The 19,987-nt window shown below is 37.9% G+C and overlaps 1 protein-coding gene across 1 annotated transcript; it reads right to left on the bottom strand.

The window, feature by feature from the left end:
* Positions 1–351: 351 nt before the first annotated feature.
* On the bottom strand, positions 352–19,906 carry LOC310957030 (Golgi SNAP receptor complex member 1-like; the record flags this gene model as incomplete). The annotated part of the gene is made up of 9 exons (XM_083927440.1): positions 352–748; positions 987–1,069; positions 1,410–1,439; positions 14,419–14,493; positions 17,168–17,259; positions 17,399–17,506; positions 17,848–17,923; positions 18,379–18,499; positions 19,864–19,906. 9 exons carry the CDS (start codon positions 19,904–19,906, stop codon positions 624–626), a joined length of 753 nt encoding a protein of 250 aa, XP_083783566.1. The 3' UTR covers positions 352–623.
* Positions 19,907–19,987: the final 81 nt, after the last annotated feature.

Genomic DNA, 19,987 nt, shown 5'->3' with positions numbered 1-19,987 from the left:
AATGTGTTGCTTCGCGTGCTACTATGATAAACTGATTCCTGTTCGGACTCTACTACACCTCATTACGTTTACGATATACTGCAAGATATGAATGGGGCTGTTCTCCCTGTATGCACTGTTCCTGGCACTCTGATGTTGATGTTTATACATTTATACTGTATGACTGGTTTACTGTGCCATAGTTCTGCATGTCGGAAATAAACTTGAATGAGCATGACTAACTTGAAAGTGAGCTCATCACCTTTATTTTATAAAGGCGCCGCCTTTACGATAGAAACAAGTGACATCAACAGTCAACAGTTAAAATATGACATCATACATTTATAAAGAGTTAAAATTACAACAGGATGTATAAGCAGCAATATATCTATATATTCCAAGATGGAAAAGTTTTCATAACACAGAAAATAAATAAACTCTCCAATCTGACAATTTTAACTATTTCAATTACGACAATTTTTTTCAAATGTGACATATTTTTATTTTCAAAATAAAATCCTTTCTTAACTCTTTAAAGTGATCTTTTAAGGAGAGTTAATTACAATATGTAAAAAAAAAAAGAGATATAATGAATATTTTTTTTAGCATTAGAGAAATTAACGGTCCGTCAGTTCACCAGCAGATCAGTGGAAAGTGTAGAGCAACAGGAGTATGGTGCAGACGCCAATCACCCCGCCTAGAATTAAAGAGTCCCGCCTCTTGCGCAAATTGATTTTCTGGATGAGACCGTTGATGGCGGGGAAACGATCTGAGGGGCGGGGAAGTGTGGTGAAGGAAAATAATTAAGATCCAAGTCGGCTTTCCCTTCCTTGCAATCAGTAATAGACAGAAATCAGCAGGGAAAATACATCAGCGGAGCTTCGAACACAACCAGGAAGAGCAATAAACGGTGTAAGTCTATGGTCTGTCATACCAGCGTAAAATAAAGTAAAGACGGTCAGGTGGAGAGAAAAGGAGGACACATGACTGAAATGAATCAAGGATACTGGCCAAAGTTGTGACCCTGGTTTGAATGGACTTCAACATCCCACGCTGAAATGTGATGTTCTCTTTGGTAGCCATGGCGATGCTGGAGGGAAGAAGAAAACCACAAGGGATTAGTTGGTCGGAGAAGAGGGAATGAGCTGTCTGCACAGCATCACATTACGTTTAATGTTTCAGCTGAGGAGCTTAAAAGTATGGAGGCATGATGATCTGTTCTAATAGACCTGAATGTGCTGTTTGCTTATGGTGTGTGTGTGTGTGTGTGTGTGTGTGTGTGCGTGTGTGCATGTGTGCGCGCGCGTGTGTGTGTGTGCGTGTGTGCATGTGTGCGTGTGTGCGTGTGTGTGTGTGTGTGTGTGTGTGTGAGGAGGAGATACACTTAGATGGTGGTGGAGGAGGGGAGTGAATGGGGTGATAAAACTTACCTTATTGCATTGTCAATAAGACTATCTGAGCTGTGCACATGAAACAGAAAGAAGAAGAAAAAGTCAGGTAAAGTCAACTGAAAAACCCTCATTTATAGATTCTTATACAAAAATGCACACTATAAATCATGTATGTTATATATATATATATATATATAATAAGACATTAACAGGACACAGGGAAAGCCTGCCATGAAACCACACAGCTCTTTGGATCTATTATCATAAATGGAGCACTTCCTGTGAATCCTGCGAGACAGGACAAAAGTGCCGGTTAATGGCGGATTTTTCAGAAAGTCAAAGTCTGATTGGTCAAATCAACGCCCCATGGTAGCAGAAGCAGGACATAAATCTCTAATATAACTACTTTAAACACACAGACGTATACATTTCAGGAGGTTAACCCCATCCTTGTGTGATTAGTTTTAGGTGCATAAAAGACAGATGGATGGAAAACAGTGAACACACACAGGAAGTTTACATCAGCTGCGGAGATAAGTGACGGACAGAAAAACGAAGCGTTCAGTCGTGAGCTGAGCAGAGAATATAAAGTCAGCAGTGTGCATCCTGGCCGACTCCACTGGAGACCAAAAATCAATACAGTGCTTTATACTTCCTCCTCATCCATTCGTCCACCTCTCCCACTATATCTGCTGCCGTCCTCTGCTTTTTCTCACTCTTCTTTACAGGCGAGGCAGATTCTTGCTTTTGTTTTTTTTGGCTTTCTTTATTTAGTAACTACCTCTCGATTTGAAACTGCTCAGAAAACGTCTCAAAGTGGTGATCACTGGTTCGTAAACCTGGTTTGTGTTGGCTTCGTGGGGACATTTTTGCAACAGTTCAAAGTTTACAGCTTCAAAAGTCAATCTAAAATAAACTTCATGTGTGTTTCTGTCTGAGTGTGACAGAAAGCTCGACTGAGAGCAAACGTAAATGTTTGTCTGTTTGTTTTTCTTCAAAACGGCAAAGCTAGCTACAAAACACGTTACCTAAGTAAAGCTCAACTAAATGAGCGTTTAAAATAAAACAACAAAAAAAGGAGAAGAAACACCACAGACTCTGAATTAAACGTAAATCAAAAATGACTTGAAACATTACGCAAGCATTGTACTTGAATTCACAATAACATTATTGGGAATATTTCAAATTAAAAACCTTAAATTACAGTAAGTGCGTCAGAAAAACAATTGCTTTTAAACATGTTTGCTGTGACAACAATTAATAATAATAATAAGACAACTACTGTAAGTACACACAATAACTGTACTCATAAGTTCCTCCATTTAAAACAGAAATAAGGCCGGTTGTTATTTCACAAAACTATACAAATGTGTCTTTCTTATATAGTGTGTTAATTTTGGCTAAGACTCTTAATAAAATCAGAAAGTAATTTTCATTTGTCAAATATTAAATTCAGTGCATAAAAATATACTTTACCATGTGGTTATTTCATAAAGGGGTCAAGAAGATGATTAATGCATGAAGAGGAATTTGAAAAATTATATTGTAGATTATTTTTGCCGTATTGCACAGCACCAGTCTGGTCACCAGCAGAATACATTACTGCTCCTTCCACCTTGCCACTGACAAAAGTATCAAATACATTATTATCAAATTTTTTGAAAGTGATGATTGTCTGCAGAGTCTAGCAGAGCTAAGAAGAGACAGTTTTGAAGTTGAAAATGAGTTGATGTGATTCTGCAACACAAACACTCCCCTCCTTTTTAGACTCTGTGGAAATTACGGCTAAATCACTAAAACCTCTCATGAAATACAGAACAGAATCACACCTGACAAGGCAAAGGAACCATAGACTCTACGTGTCAGCGTCTAACTCGGCTTCATGTCCGACTGGACTGCTGTGTCGTCACCGAGTTTGTTTGTTTACATGTTACACATTAAGCTGAGGCCGTGTCCCAGATGTGATCGTGCAAACAGTCCCACATGAAAGACATTAACAAGTGTGTCACAGCTGCAGAGTGTCGTCATGGGATTTAACAGCATGACATTTCTTATTTCATCATTTTTCGTTATCTTTTTAGGCTCATCTGTCGACGTTTCAGCACGACTGGTGTCGGACAGCACAAACATCAATTACAATGAAGGGACTATAGGTGCTGAGAATGAGTACAGTGTTAACGGTAAGTTTATCGCTTTTCTACACTGCTACTGTCCGTGGGATCATCTCTGATGTCTTCTCCTCTGCAGGCGATAAAGGAGAAAATGTCTCTCTGGGTAACGTCAGCAACATTCATGTTTCTGGAACAAACCGAGGATATATTGGAGGAAGGAACAACTACGCTGTGACAGGTGGGTTATCTTACACGGCTGAGAGTGGGTGATTTATTTTTGATTCATTACTCATGTTCAGAATTTCTTACAGCACATATCAGAGAATGATTAACTGTTTTTTTAAACCTCTAATATTCCTTGCTTTTAAACAGGACGGATCGCAGCCAAGTCCAATATTGGCAACATCAGTAATGTTACTGTTGGTAATAACTCAGGATCAATTGGTTCAGGGAACCGCGTTAACATTAACTGAGGTAAGAGGGAGGAGCACACGTTTAGTGGTCACATAGGACACAGTTAAATGTGTGCAGATAACGTGTTTGTGTGTGTTTACGTTCTCTGTTAATGCACTAGTTGTTTGTAACCAATGTTTGTTTTTTTTATTCCATCTTGCTCTGCCTTTCTGCCTCCAACGCTTTTCTCTCTCTTGGGAAACGGCTCTCCGACGGATCGTGAACCACATGACTAATGGAAATCTTACAAAACACAAGAAAGACAACTGACAGATCCGTGCTTTTAAATCAGATTTGAGATCCATCACCTTTAGTATGAAGGAAATAGAAATGAAAATAAATGTATATGCCGAATGAGACATGCAGAGTCAAAGGAAACACATCACCGCTTCTCTTCATTTACCGCTGAGCGCTGGGAACGCAGGAAAAATATATCCAAAAGTCTGATTAATCAAAACATCAGCCATCACCAAATGAACATTTTATGGTAATTAGGATATAAAGCAACTACAGTGCGACCAACCCACCATCTAAGTGCATCAATGAGGATCCTGTCTGACTGTTTCAAAGGCAGAAATAAAATCCAATAAAACATCAACTCGAACGGCCACACTGACTGATTAACGAAGTGAGCGGCAGATGAAGGAAAATTAGCCATGTTAGCTGTGTGGTTCTGTTCTGGTCGGTACGCCACTGTGGTCCAGACTCAAATATCTCAACACCTATGTGATAAACTGCAATCACATTTTGTACATTCACATTACGTACGTTCATTATCGAAGGGACAGATAATGGAAATTTTTCCTGCCACATGCATCACACTTTACAATAACAGTTAAACTGTTCAGAACAATACAATCGAAGCACCTTATGTTTTTTCTCATAATCTGTCCACTGCACCTAATATGATACCTTTTTGCACTACAATTAGTCCTCTTATTTATACATTTAATTTTTTAGAGATCTTTTATATTGTATTTCTACTGTATTTTACTGATTTGATGTGTCTGTGTGTAATTCTGCTGTTACACTGCAATGTCCCAGGTTGGGATCAATAAAGTATTCCTATTCTATTGTATTTGGACATTCTTGGTCCCCAGAGGATGAAGTCTGACTTTTCCTGTAGCACCACCAACAGGTAGTGATTATTTATGTCAGAAAACATTTTAGATAGACTGCCATGACATTTGGCTGAGATATTCACGTTCCCCTCAGAATGAATGTTAATGACTTCGGAGCCTCTGACTTTTGGTTCACCATGACGCCACATTTTTAAATTGACCAGGGATTTACGTTGACATTTTCATCAGCCGCAGCTGTACTTAAGGTTTAGTGCTAATTAAAATCAGAAACAGAATCAGCTTTATTTGCCATGTTTGTGCAAACATACAAGGAATTCGACTCCAGATCTTTCCTCTCCTCTGTGCACGCAATACACAAAAACACAGAAAAATACAAAATAAAAATAAAGTATTTACCCAAGAAGACAAAATGAAAGATATAAATATATATACATGTTTAGTGCAAATGGACATGTAATGGCAGGGGGATTATGGGGAGATGAGGGAGACGGCCTGGGGGAAGAAACTGTTTTTGTGTCTGGTGGTCTCGGCATACAGAGCTCTGTGACGCCCACTAGAGGGAAGAAGTTCAACCAGTTTGTTTGCAGGGTCTGAGGGGTCTGCAGGGATCCTTCCTGCCCGTTTCCTCACTCCATAGGTGAAGTATAGGTCCTGAATGGAGGGCAAATGTTATTTTATAACTATTAATGTTAGCATGCGGACCTTAGCACTTAACTCAGCGCTAGTGTGGCTGTAGACTTTTTTTGTGTTTAAAAAAAAATACGATTTCCTAATTGGTCTAATTGTAATAAAGTGTTGGCTGCAAATCGTGGGTTTTTAAGCAGCAGCTGAACTCTACACAGAATTGTAGTGTCACTGTCTCCATCAAGGAATTTGGCGAGGTGGGTTTGAATTGAATCGCCACTCACATCTTTAAGTATCACAGTAGTTTAAATAGAATTAAATAATAATAAAGTGAGGGGAAATTGAGTCTAATTAAGAGGCTAATAAATTGGTGTATTATGACAGAGTGGCAGCAAGGTGGAGCAATATCCAAGCATAAAGACAGATGTGTTTGATCCTCTGATGCTATTGTCAAAAATTCCATTTGATTGTGTTAAATAAAAAAAACTACTGATGGCTTCAATGAGATTATTAAAATAACCTGTTCTAGAAAAGTTTGGTCCAAGCATTTAAACTTACATCATGTGAAGAATATATTAGATTAAAAGGAACTTGAACTTTGAGATAGCCAACTCAAATAACTTAAGGAAATAAGCCTCAGATGTTCGGTCTCATAATGTATCCTGCAAAAACAGCATCAGTCAACATGCTGGCTGGTTAAAGTTCGTCTAAGTTCAAATATAATAATAACTAAATAAACATTCATTCTCATTTTTGGTTGATTAAATGACATTTCTATAATCATTAGATCCACTGCATTGCTGATTCATACATTTTAGTTCATAACTGCCATAAACCTAAACAGAAAGCGAAGCTTCAGCTCACACAGTCGCTAAACCAAAACTAAAAGTTCAGGTTAAAGTCAAGACTCAAACAGTGACTCGTGGTGGTTTTGTGGTTTCAGTATGGAACATTTAAAAATAACGTCCGACTGTCTTGATAAATGGACTGCATCTATAAAGTAGTTTTCTACTCTTTTGACCACTCAAAGCTAAGCAAAGTAATAATACGACTCCTGCTTTTCCTGTGAAATGCCAAATGAACATCTGCTAATCAGATGTAGAAAATAGTCAAACACCATCACAGCACTGACTGAAAAATGATATTAGAGGCATAGAGGCCATAGCGCCACTGTGTTCATGTGATCAATACATTTAATCATTTAAATCCATCCATTAACTGTAAAAAACAAAAAAGTACCTAAATTAGCATGTGGCAGCAATGTTGGTCAACATTTTGTTTTGCTGTACCCGCGACAACACAACAATTTAACAGTTTTTGTTAAAGTATGTAAAATGAAAGGACACAATGAATCCTGTTGATTTTTACCAGCTGTGCTAGTGACACTGGTATTGTTTTCACTGTGTGTGTGTGTGTGTGTGTGTGTGTGTGTGTGTGTGTGTGTGTGTGTGTGTGTGTGTGTGTGTGTGTGTGTGTGTGTGTGTGTGTGTGTGTGTGTGTGTGTGTGTGTGTGTGTGTGTGTGTGTGTGTGTGTGTGTGTGTGTGTGTGTGTGTGTGTGTGTGTGTGTGTGTGTGTCAACATGGCAAAATGTAGACACCTCTACTGTAGCGGGAACTACAACAAATGCAGTTTTGAGTATTTTGCCAGGTGTTTGGATGTCTGATGTCTGTTTGCAGTTATCACTGCAACAGCGTCGAAACCGCGCAATATGCAGTCACAAAACCTTTCAGGTGCGTAGTCTAGATCAAAATGAAGGCAGTGTTCAAAAGATATGTATGGTCTGAGCAAGGGCACCAGAAGTAGGTTGGTAGAAAGTAGTAGCACCTTCCACCCCGGGCTGATTTGGCATCGCAGCGGGTGTGATCCCATCTAGTGTTGATAGCAGCGGGTAAATGTAATTGTTGCAAGAATATGTGGTAATGCCTCCACAGTGATTTGGTTTAGTTTTACAAAATAAAAGGTTGAGCAAATTACTGAGCACAAATTGGGTTTGTAAGAGGATGAAAAAACAAATATGAGCGAGTTCATGTCTGGTTCTTTAATAACGCACATTACAGCAGACAGAGTGGACTCATGATACACAACCACTTTGTAACGTCCATTGGCCCACGTGATAGCCACATGAGGAGTCTTAGCACTGCGTGACAAATCTCACATATCCCTTTTAGACTCTGTGGGAACAAAAGATTTTTGCTGAACCACCTGAAAAACCACCTGTTGACCATTGAAGAAGTCCCTCCTCCTAAACCCCCAAAGACATGAATAGTCATGTGCAGGACACTTATAAAACCAGAGACTTCTCTCCTCATTTCAACAAGCTCACCTCAAAGCACAGGACAAACAACTGAAACCAGCGGTAAGATTAAGATTTCATGTATGTACGTTTCTCAGGCAACTGCTGTCTTTAAAACATTTTGACTGAGCCCATTTTTATGACAATCATGGTGTTAGTTTCCTGTCATTATCTGACGGTCTAGATCTCAGCAGGAACCATGTCGAAAGTTGCTGACACAGAGAATATTTTCATTGGCGACAACGCAGGGAAGGTTGGTGCTGAAAATGCCATTGATGTTACAGGTAAATCTGATTGTGTCTATACTTTTCCGTCAGGTTTTCTTGACAGTTTCATTAAATGTCTTTCTCTCATGACTTCTCTTACAGGCGGAGTTGGAAACAATGCTGCTCTGGGCAACACCTCTGACATCACCGTCATGGGGAAGAATACAGAGAAAGGACGCATTGCAGCAGAGAACAGCTATAAAATAGAAGGTGAGTTATTCCTTTTATTGCTAGAACAGTATTAAAAGTCAAGTTCATCACATATGCTCAGGTATCAGCATCTTTATGGTTAACTTTTTATCCTTTCTCTTAATCCTCATACCAACAGGAGGACTGAAAGCAGGTGACAGTGTTGGCAACACTTCCAATGTTTTAGTTGGTAATAATTCAGGATCCATTGGTGCAGGGAATAGGGTCAACATCAGCTGAGGTAAGAGGACAAAGATCCACTTGCCTCATTAGCATCAAACCTGATCTCTTAATTTTTTACTGTGAATGCATTGTTGTAAAACTACATAATCTGAATTTTCAAAGCAATAGTTTAATCTTTCTTCCTCTCTTTGTCTTTCTCCCTTTTAGGAAATTGCCCCTCATCTGACAAGTCTTCTAAAAATGATGCACCATTTGTTAAACGTTAAAGTCATGATTTAAAATCACCTGAAAATGACATTTACCAGATGAATGTAATAAAAACACAAATGAAAATACATTAAAGAACCTGCTGTATGATACTGTCTTTGGCTGAATATATATTTTATAATTTTATTTATTTGTTTATTTTGGTCTGTTAGATCATCATCACACATTATCTTAGTTTAAATCATTCAATTCACACGGCAGATAGGGAAAGCGGGAGAAGCAAAAGTTTATCCAATCCCGCCCCCGTTACCTTCATCATACTATTTTTTATTATAACATTTGACATAACGTGTTTCAACAGCATGTAGTAATCAGAGCTGCAGTCTAGCTCTGACAGTCAAACAGACTACATGTGTGTGTGTCTGCACAAGTGTCCATATTAGTCCGTCATGAGAGTGCTTATGTACAAGTTGACATTTGCCCCTGACGATATCCAGTGCCTTTGAAAATGCTCGTATATTCTTCGTCCTTCAGATAAACTGTGTCCTGATTTTGTTTTGAATATTGCTTCGTCTTTGACAGAGTTTTTGTCAGGAAACTGACTAACCAGCAGTTGAGTATAGTATTAAAGTGATCACACACTGATAATCCCCCTTCAACTTATTATCCAACAAGTACACACTTACACTAAATTTGTGTTTTTTACTTTAAGTTTATGTAGAGAAAAAATAAAATAACTAACTAAAATCAAAGACAACAAACGACTAAACAGAATTATCTCTGGCAAATATGCCTCTTTTTTCTAATACAGACTTCATGAGGAACAACCAAGCCTGCTTTAGGTGAGACTGTTTGTCTAATAAGGAAGCTATTTTCATGCTCATCATCCAACACTTGGATATAAAAACGAGAGTCATGAGAAGATATGAAATGTGCTCAAACTTTGAACTGTGCAGCTAAGACTACCAGCTTATTATTTTACACAAGACCTATTTAATTTAAACTAACTGTTATAGGTGGCTCTTCATATTCAGTGAAAATGTTAATGTGAATCACAGGCTAAAATCAATATCACAGTATTACTGAGAATATACTGAATATATCAATGCAGTATGTAATATAAATATTTGCAAAGTTGAATAAAATTGAAATGGGTTTTTAATGCAATGAATTATTTGTATTGCCTTGACAAATATTTTCATATCTGTAAAAAAGAAACGTCAGAGACTCATTTGCTGATTCAGTTTTGTTAGAATACGATCACATCTTCAAACGTGTCGCCACTGAAGTTCGATAACACTGATTTTCCACAGAGCCCCAAATTAAACCACTCCCCAATAATTCCTACAAAAAAATTTAAATCAGATCTTAAATGTAATTTAACATTTCTTGTCCATTTGTGTTTTTGAGTTCTGTAAATCGCTCAGTGTGTGTTAATGTGTGTGTTTGTAATGTTAGATTCTGTATCTCAGCACGTGTGTATCTAACAAGCTGATAATGTTATTTTCTGTTACATTCATGCACATTTATAAACAAGGCAGTTTCACGTTCAAAGAGTCATGCGCTTAAAGCTACAAGGGCCTCTTTGGTAAAGTCATTTGCAGAATGGCTGATACAGGATCAGGGATTCTTTTTTAAAATGCCTTAATTGAAGTATAATTATAATGTAAAATGAATGTCATGGTTTCTCACTAATTAACGTCAGTTGATGCGGCATTTCTGGACAAAATCCCCCCTTTGGACTGGGAAAATATGAGTTTTGCAGATTAAACAAAACACTTGCTAACCACAAGGAAGTGCTCACCCCCCAAAGTCACACTTGTGCAGGACACAAAAAAAGCATCTCGTCATATGAACAAGCACAGAATTAACATGTGAAACCAGAGTAAGATATCTGCATGTGTCAACGTCAGCTGCGCTGTCTTTGAGGTACCACACATACTTAATATTTTATTTTTTCCAATTTACATTTACATCTCAGACATTCAGCTGAATCAGTAAGTGGTGTAGTCTTTACAAAAGTGAATTTACCTGAGAATTCTGTCTTAATCCATTTTAGACCAAACACTGTTTTACTTATTGTCTGTCTGTCTTTATTTCAGCGGGAACAATGGCACACAGCATTGGGAACAGCAAAGACATTGTCGTTGGGACCAACAGCGGCAAGATCGGTGCTGATAATGCCATCAATATTAGCGGTGAGTTCAACCTCTGCACACTGGTTGTTGATATCTCTGTTTCAACGTTTTTGTCAGTCACAAGCTCATTTTGTTCGTTAAAGAAAGTAGAAGCATGCTAGTTTAGAGCTTTCGTACTTCGGTGTGTAAAATACGACTAGATGCTACTAGAGGTGAGGTGTTTTATGATCTTATGTCTCGGTCATTATCTGTATTGTAAAAAGGAAGAACAGGATCTCAGTCAAATACTGATAACTCATGTAACATGGGAAGTGGAACTGGAGTTATCTCTGGATCCACGGCTTCAGGGGACACCAGCGATACGATGGGTGAGATTTGTGTCTCATACGTCGCTGGAAAGTTAGTCAGAGTGGGCAGTGAATGATTTTTGATTCATAACTCATTCAAATATTATAATCCGTGCCATAAATTTATTATGTATGTAGCTATTTATTATTTCTGCGTTTAACAGGTGGAAAAGCAATCAGTATTGGAAACATAAGTAGCATGACAGTTGGAGACAATGCAGGAAACATTGGCGCAAAGAACACCTGCAATGTGAGCGGTGAGTGTCTCATTTTGTTGGTCTATAAAACTGGGCACTTTTGTGATTTCTGATAATGTAACTGAATTAAAAATGCACATTAAAGCAGTGTGAAGATTGAACAGTTTGTGATGATGTCATATTCATCATTCATTGTTTTGCAACAGGAGGAAAAGGAGTTCAAGTAGATATTGGCAACATAAGTAACATGGATACTGAATCCATCACAGGAGACATTGGTGCAGGAAACAACTGCAATGTAATGGGTAAGTCCTCCTTCCACAGCTCTGATGAAAATTAGCAGGGGTTTTGTTCTATTTATTATTCTTTGTATGTCAACAGGAGGAGAAGGAGTCAAAATAGGTATTGGCAACATAAGTAACATGACAGTCGGAGACTATGCAGGAGGCATTGGTGTAGGGAACAACTGCAATGTGAACGGTGAGTCCTGGGAAAGTTGCTTGTAGCACTTTCATTATTTCTGACTGATGTACAAGACTAGAATCTGCACATTACGGCTCTAAGATTAAAAGAAAAGATGTGTTTTCATTCTTCTGATCTTTCTTTCTAAATCAACAGGAGGAAAAGGAATTGAAATAAATATTGGCAACGCTATCAATGCAGGGATTGGGTTCAACGCAGGAGGCTTTGGTGCAGGGAACTACATTAACATCAACTAACTTTCTGTAATAGTCTTTGCAGCACGCTTTGTCTGTTGTGTGCCGTCTATTGTCCCACAATAAAGTGAGTTGGAGATAACGGTTTGAGTTTCTTTATTGGTGTATTATGAACAATTTAGCCTCTGAAAACAACAATATAATATTCAATATTTAGTAGGCAACGTGAAATAGTTTTAATCATAATAATTATAACAGTAAATATAGCTGTAAACACATAGGTTCTATAAATTAGGGCTGTCAATCAGTTGGCAAATGGCAACCTGAACAGGAAACAACCGTTTATGAATGTGATGCACGTATTCAGAAGAAATCAGTTTCATGGATTTCATTATATTACAGTGGCAGGCCAAATCTTAACTGACTGCTGGTGACTGACAGTTTTACTGTAAATGATGAACTCAAGTGATTTAATTTCCAAACGGCTCAAATTAAGATATTTAGTTGCTCAGTGGATAAAGATGACACATCCATGGTATTTGATCATAAACCAAAATATTGAGGAAAATTTGATTGTACTAAGAAAAGTCAGGGGATCACAAAAAAATCATTAGGATTCATCCTTTAACAACTGTTAATGTTTGTATAAAAATCTTATTTAAATCTATTCAATAATTCAAAGAGATGATTCTGGACCACAGTGGCAGACCAAATGACTGGCCACAGACCACTTTTGCCTTTCCTACAGCCACTAGGGTGGTAAAAAGAATGGTCGACACACACATATACATAATGTATAATGTAATGTAAAATATGTAATATACAATGTCATCTTATATTTAAAAAAACCCCACTAAAGACTGAAGTTGTTCTGGAGGCTTGTGATGGCCCAAAGAAACCGAACAACTAGAGCTGTTTCAATCCATTCAAATCAGTATCAAATCGACATATTTAATGGATCAGTATTGGCTAAAATAAAGCTGAACAAAGATCCTTTCTTTACTGTACTTGACTGTGTTTTATCCACCTCAGCCTGCCACTGATGCAGAGCGGCTATCCTTAACAACAGCCGGGCTCTCATACAAGTTCTCAGTTCTCCAAGTTGGTCACAGCAGTGCGAGTGAGTCCGAACTCTGATACTGAGGTTCGCAAAATTCACAGACTCACTAAACTCTGATGCGAAAATCATCAGAACTTCTCATAGTTTGATGCTAACAAACTTTATTAATGTTAATTCTGTGAGTAACTTGATGACTGCTGTTTACTGTTGTCATGTGCTCTTTGTAGCACAAGATTTTTTGTGAGGGAAGAAGCTCCTCTTTGAATCACCACTGTATAATTGTAAGTGGACTGACTGTTTCTGTAGTTTCAACAACTCCAACAGAGTGCTACGTCTCTGCATCACATTGAATTCAAGAGTATAATTCTGCCAGTTAAACTTCATCCATATGATATCAATAATTTAAGATTATAAAGGTAATATTTTATCATCAGGACTTTGAGTATTTGGATCAAATAGCTTGTGAAAATGTCATGTTAGGTCGGCTGTACAGCTGTGATTTCAGCATACAAGATAAATATTTACTTAGCAAATATACGTTGGACTCTGTATTGACAATATTAAAGGACTCAGGCCCAAAACACTTGATTGAGAAACGTTTTGCTTTCTTCTTTATTGTTCTTTTTATTTTGGTGAGCAAATTGCTGAACTGTCACACACTTGAACACCTAATGTCTTCTGCTTTGAAACATTTTCTCACCACATCACCTGTTTCACTTCTGCTCTTTCAGTTTCTTTTTTGTCAGTCTTCCTCTATTTGAGTGCAGTCATGAGAAAGTGCTTCGGTAAGTATATTATCAGCCACAAGGTAACGTGATTAACAAAATGCACGTTAAACCACTGAGATATGCGTATGACTACTCAAACACTCGTACATATAGTCACAACACACTATGCGCAGAGTCACACAACTTTTTCAACTATTTTCATTTGCTAGTTTTAGAAGAAAGGCTACAATATTTCATTATCTTATCATGCAACATATTACAGGCTTTCTAACAACGTGTCGGTACACTGTTTTATGAAGGTTACTGTCAGTAGCCATAAACATTCCTCTTTGAGCTATGGTGGGGGGGGGGCACTACGTAATAGAGCATAAACTTCTCACTCTGAATTCAAACACTCAATTAGAATTGTGGACGTTAAATACATAACGTGCATGCTGAACTAAATGAATTTGGGCTGTCGCCACTAGCCTTCTGTGTTTCTAAGCCATAAGTTGCGTTTTTAAGAAATCTTACTTTCTGAGATGTTCGTGTTCCTTCAGGAAGAGTTCAGTCCTTCTGTTGTTTACTCCTGTGCCACTCTTGTAGGATCTGAAAAAGAAATTAGAGGAGAGAGAGGGTTAGCATTAAATGACAAGGAATTTGGATTGACAGAGTAACAGGATACATCAAATTAAATGGTTTGTTTGGTATTTTTTTGGCCTTTAATTGATAGAGACAGTAGAAACCCAGACAGGAAACGTGGGGTGAGAGACACTAGGCCTCCCGATGTCGCCATGAAGCAAAGTGTATATAACCAGTCTAAAAGTCTACAGCCATGCTACCAGGTCTGTCTTTAGGCTCACAATGACAAAGTTAAAACGTAGGGATGAAAAGTGATGTGATTTTATTGATGCCAATGCTGGTGTCAATTCTGCTTATTGGACTGATTCTTTATCGATTTCCTAATTGATTCCTGACACATTTTCTGGTGGGAAAAACATAGGCCTACATAGGTGGTGGCAACGCAACTGTTTTATTATCGGAGTCTGAACACGATGTAGATGTAAAGAGGGACTATTTGTACAGTTTTTTCTTTAAAATTTAGGTTGTCGGGCCTTTCAAAGAAAAAAGTGAGTGGTGCTAATGTAAACGCCACGTTTTTGACGGTCCCTTCCTTTCTGCCATGGCTCCTTTTTGTTGCAGGTCTCCAGCAGTGTAGACGCACAAGTTTGACATCATTGTTTTTCAGTGCACAACTGTCAGACAACGATGCAACGATGCCAGCATTGATGAAAGGAGTTGATAGTTACCAGTTCCCGGTTAATTAATCATTATTAAAATGTGGATGTGACAGGCACAGTATGTTTAGCATGTTCACCATCTTAGATTAGCTAACCTTCTAATTAGCACTAACCACAAAGTACAGCAGAGGCTGACCAAAAACCTAATATTCAAACATGTATAACTTCCCCATGAGATCTGGCTCTGTTTTGTTGCGCTTCATGAAAACCTAAAGAAACGAATTACTCTTTAAACAGCTTTGCCACTGGTAAATTGCAAAAGTGGGCACCAAAAACAAGTTTTTCCTCGGTCTTTGCTTCAGCCTGAAAGAGATATTTCACTCTCTCCTATTAACTGATGCCTGGATGCTGATTATGTACTTCCTGTGTTAAAGCTTTTAAGTGATTAGCTCTGCTTAACCCACATCTCATCTGTCCTCCATCTCTTATTTACACCATCCCCTCCCCTATTTGGACTGATCATCAATTCATCATCCATTATCTCTGCTGTTGCCCCCCTCTCCTCACTATTTCACATATTTCTCACCTCTGTGAGAAAATTAAAATCGACTCTCATCCTTTCTGTAATCAGTCAACATCAGATCAGGGCGATCTCTCCCTCTCTTTTGCTCACGATCTCCTCCCCTGACAAAGCATTTCTCTGCATCAGACTGGCCAGATGTAACCACTCTCCCTGAGTTTGGGCTGAATGAAAGCCTTGTGGTTTGATTTACTGTAGAAGGCACTTAGGAAAGATATCCCCATGGAAAAAGAGTGATACAGATAGAGAGATACAGGGGATACAGAGGCGGAGGAGGGAGGGCAGCTAATGAGAAGGTGGAGGAGATGCATCTTATTCGAGGATGAAACATGATAGAAGGAATGGAAATTATCAAAGGGCGGGGACTTCCGCAACAAACTGGACATTTCTGCCTCCTCCTGGTTAATTTAGCAAATGTCCAGGAGGAGAGGAGGAAGGAAGGAATGAAGGAAGGAATAGAAGGGAAGATGAAAATGTTATAAAAAGGCTAGAATATAGAGAAAAAACTGAGATAGAAGGAGCTGAGCAAAAAAAGACAGACAATGCCAACATAAAAGATACGTAAGAGAGTCCTCCAGTGATTTAGCACTGGTGTTGCACTTTCTTAAAGTGACATGAAAGAAGAGACTTACAAGAAAAAGATTATTTAAAAAAAAAAGGAAATGGTCAAAATCAATGCAATGACTTAAGAGCATCCCCATTAAAATATGAAGAATAACATCATTGCTATCTACTTTAACTTTTACTGTTGTCGTTAATGTTCAAGAAATGTCTGAACCAAATTTGCCAGAGCTCTTCCTGGGCTCCATTACATAATTCTTAAACACCATGTATATCATTATGAGATGCAATACTCATAATAAATTGTTTAGGTCACTTTATAAGCAAAAACACCCAAATATTAAACCAGAATCTGAATACATTGCTTTTACTCTGAAAACTTTTTTTTCTTACTATTTTCTGACTTGACATAGTGTAAATAATTAACCAAGACCTAATTTCATTTTACATAACTTGTGCGGCTCCATCAAAGTAGATCATTAAACTACATTTCTCCTGCATCGCAATTCACTCAATATGATAATTACAGTGGATTTAAGCATGAGTGTTATTCTCCTATAAAAGGGCATGAGACACACACACATAAAGGGAGAGTCTCCAACATACAGGTGATAATGTTACTATAACAACAGTAACTACTTGTCAAGGAAGAAATCAGTTGCTGATTTCCCAGACAGAAAAAAATTAAGAAAGGCAAAAGCATACCGAGAAAAGATGTGTTTTTAGTCTGAGTTTGGACAGATGGTCATGTGAGGACTATGAGGACTGCAAATTTTCCATCAGCAGTTCATATATATAACACACAGGTGCCCTGCACGAGACTGGCAAGCTGGTGAACTCAGAAAAACATTATAGAGTTACGTTGCAGTATATTAGTCAAGATATGTATAAAGGTGCTTACTCAATGTCTCTATGAACAGAGCCTAGTAGGTCCTCTCGCTCCCGCAGACTGAAGAAGTTGCTTTTGGTTTTGTGGAACTCGTGAGTATAGTCCTATGGAAAAAACAAAATCCAAGATTATAATTTCACAAATGTTTCCATCCAAACATATAGAAACAAAACAACTCACATGAAATCTGAAACTGTTTTCAGCTTGAGAAAGTAGTACAAAAAGTGAGTTAATTGTGTGTACCTGTAAAATATCTCTATGTCTCTGTAAGGTATGCATCAATGCTGCGTTATGTGATGAAGCCCCCGGAGTGTTTGTGTATTCTGCCATCTTGTCATTAACGGCTGTAAGCTGCAAAAAAAACAAGAAAAAATTGAAGTAGCCATAAAAACAACATTCAAAGTAAACATGAATATATTATATTAAGCATAAGCCGCTATCTAATATAGTCTGTTCAACCTGTAAATAAACTGTAGTTCTCGCAGCATATAAAAACACAGGATGACACAATCAGCTTTGGATTGGCTGCTCATTCTTTTTTTTTTTTATAATTCAAATTACCTTGGACATTTATGGCATCACATCTAATTTCAACCCCTGGCTTAAGGCTTTAACAACTGTTTCAGAAGAGGATTCTAAACCCCTTCAACTATGGCTGTTAGCGACTGTGCAGTATGTGATATTTGACTTACACTGGCCAATAGCTGCTCCAGCTCAGTAGTCATGGCCACGAGCATATTGTCTTGAGAGGAGCCGACAGAATCAGACCTGGTGTACGAATGAAAGGGAAAGGATGCTAAAGTTCAATGAAGCTCAATGTTTTTCAGTCATTAAATCCATAAAAAAATACATTAGAACAGGAAAAACAATGTGTTAACAATGTGTGAGTGGTTGGTGCACAAAATAGTAAACAACTTTGTTTATGAGATTCTGTTGCCCAGTTACTGACCTACAAATTAAATTAGTTGTTAAATTGTTAATCAGAATCACATCAGAATCAGAAATACTTTAATAATCCCAGGGGGAAATTGTTTAATAGTTAAAAATACACATTATCATATTAGATAAACCTTGTGTCACATCGGTTATTCAGAAGAAATGTAAAAATAATTATTTGGTGAACACAAAACAATGTGGTTATTGTGAAGAAAACAATGGTAGTTTGTACTAAAGGTCAGAATAAATCCACATTTTATAAATGAAGTGAGGAGTGTGCAGCGTACCTGCCGTCTCTTGTCCGCTGGTCCCGGTTACTGCTGCTGCTGTAGCTGGTGCAGAGTTTACTGAAGGAGACCAGCTTGAGGTCCAGCTCATTCTCAAGCTGTCTGGCCTGTTTACGCAAATCTACGTGAAGGAAAAGAGAAACGGACAAACATTTCAACATGGAAGCAGACATTCATACCTAAACAAATGAAACATAAGAAACTGACGACTAAACTCTGAAAAACTAAAGAATAAAGATGGGGAGGTTTGCAACACCATAGGTTATACAAGACCAGCAGGGCATAGGTTTAAGACAACAAGACGTGAGTTTGAATTGTTGATCATCCAGACGTGAAATTACACCATCTAGTCCATATTGTTGTAGCCCAGGTTGGTTTTTTTTAAGTAGTAGGTGGGCTCCAAACAGTTTCAGGAGAGGCTCAGTGAATGTAAGTAAAATACATATATATATATATTACATGAGTTATCAAAAGAAGTTCACATAAAATAGCATAAAAAGGTGTGTAATTTGTTTAAGAGAGCTACACTAGTTTGGTGGGAATTCTACTTATCATCCCCCCCCATTTTCCCAGAGTCAGACACTAATAAATGTCTTTGAATTGTATTTATTGGTTTGGTGTATTGATATTATGCCTTCTTGCCTAATTGAGTGTCTGTGGCAGCTGTAACACACCTGATCCTAATGCCGACAGACATCTAGGAATTTGGCAAAACTCCGACTTTTAAAGCTCCTGTTGTAACCAAGGGAGACAAAACTATTTTAAAAGCTACAAGATCTCAGTTTAGTCAATCAGCACATATTTATAAAATAAATGTATGACCGAGGAAGCTGTCAACTGACTGACAATGAATTATGGAGAAGAGGTGGGATTAAATAAGTGTATACTACTCCCAAATCCTTTTTTTTTTTGGCATGTCAAAAGATGAAAAATCAAGTATTTGTTATTCTACGCTTTCTTATTTTAAATTTTGTATTTTCTCTGAGACCTTTTCTGTTTTCTTTTTGACATTAAAATCAAAACCTATCAGTGAATTACCTTGTGAGTGAAGTATGTCTTTACATTAGAACATGAAGGCTATGTGGTGAACATTATTTTGTAAATTATTTTTGCTTTGTTTTACTTGTGTCCAACAGGTAGCAGAGGCTCAAACAAAGCCAGGTTAGCTTGTTAAACATCCTCCGGTATAAGTGAAGTCAGGTGAAAGGAGAAGCTACACGTAAGAGCCGTTCGACCGTTGATAGTTGTAAACGGTTACGTCAATAACGTCAACTGTCGAAGTTCGACTTTAACGGCAGACAAGCTAACAGGTTAGCTTTAAGCGTGAACCAGCTAAAGATATTCTTATATCCGCGCTGAGATAACGTTTATTAACGTAACGTCTCTTGGAGAGTGTTAAATTGGTTCAACCTGATTGGGTGAGCAACAATAAAAGATGTGAATGCGGACAGTTGTTTTAAATAAGATGGTAGAAACGTCACTTACCTTCCCAGTAGTTGCTGCCGGTTGCCATGTTTGTTGTTGACATGTCATCAGCCGTAAAGAAGAAACAAATGTCGCAATTTCTCATTTGCGCCACAGCGTCCTCTGGTGGTTTCCGGCCGCCAGC

This window comes from Echiichthys vipera, assembly GCF_963691815.1.
Source record: "Echiichthys vipera genome assembly, chromosome: 14".
NCBI lineage: Eukaryota > Metazoa > Chordata > Actinopteri > Perciformes > Trachinidae > Echiichthys > Echiichthys vipera.
Note: the sequence above shows the minus strand (reverse complement) of the source record. Positions and strands in the feature narration are given on the sequence as shown.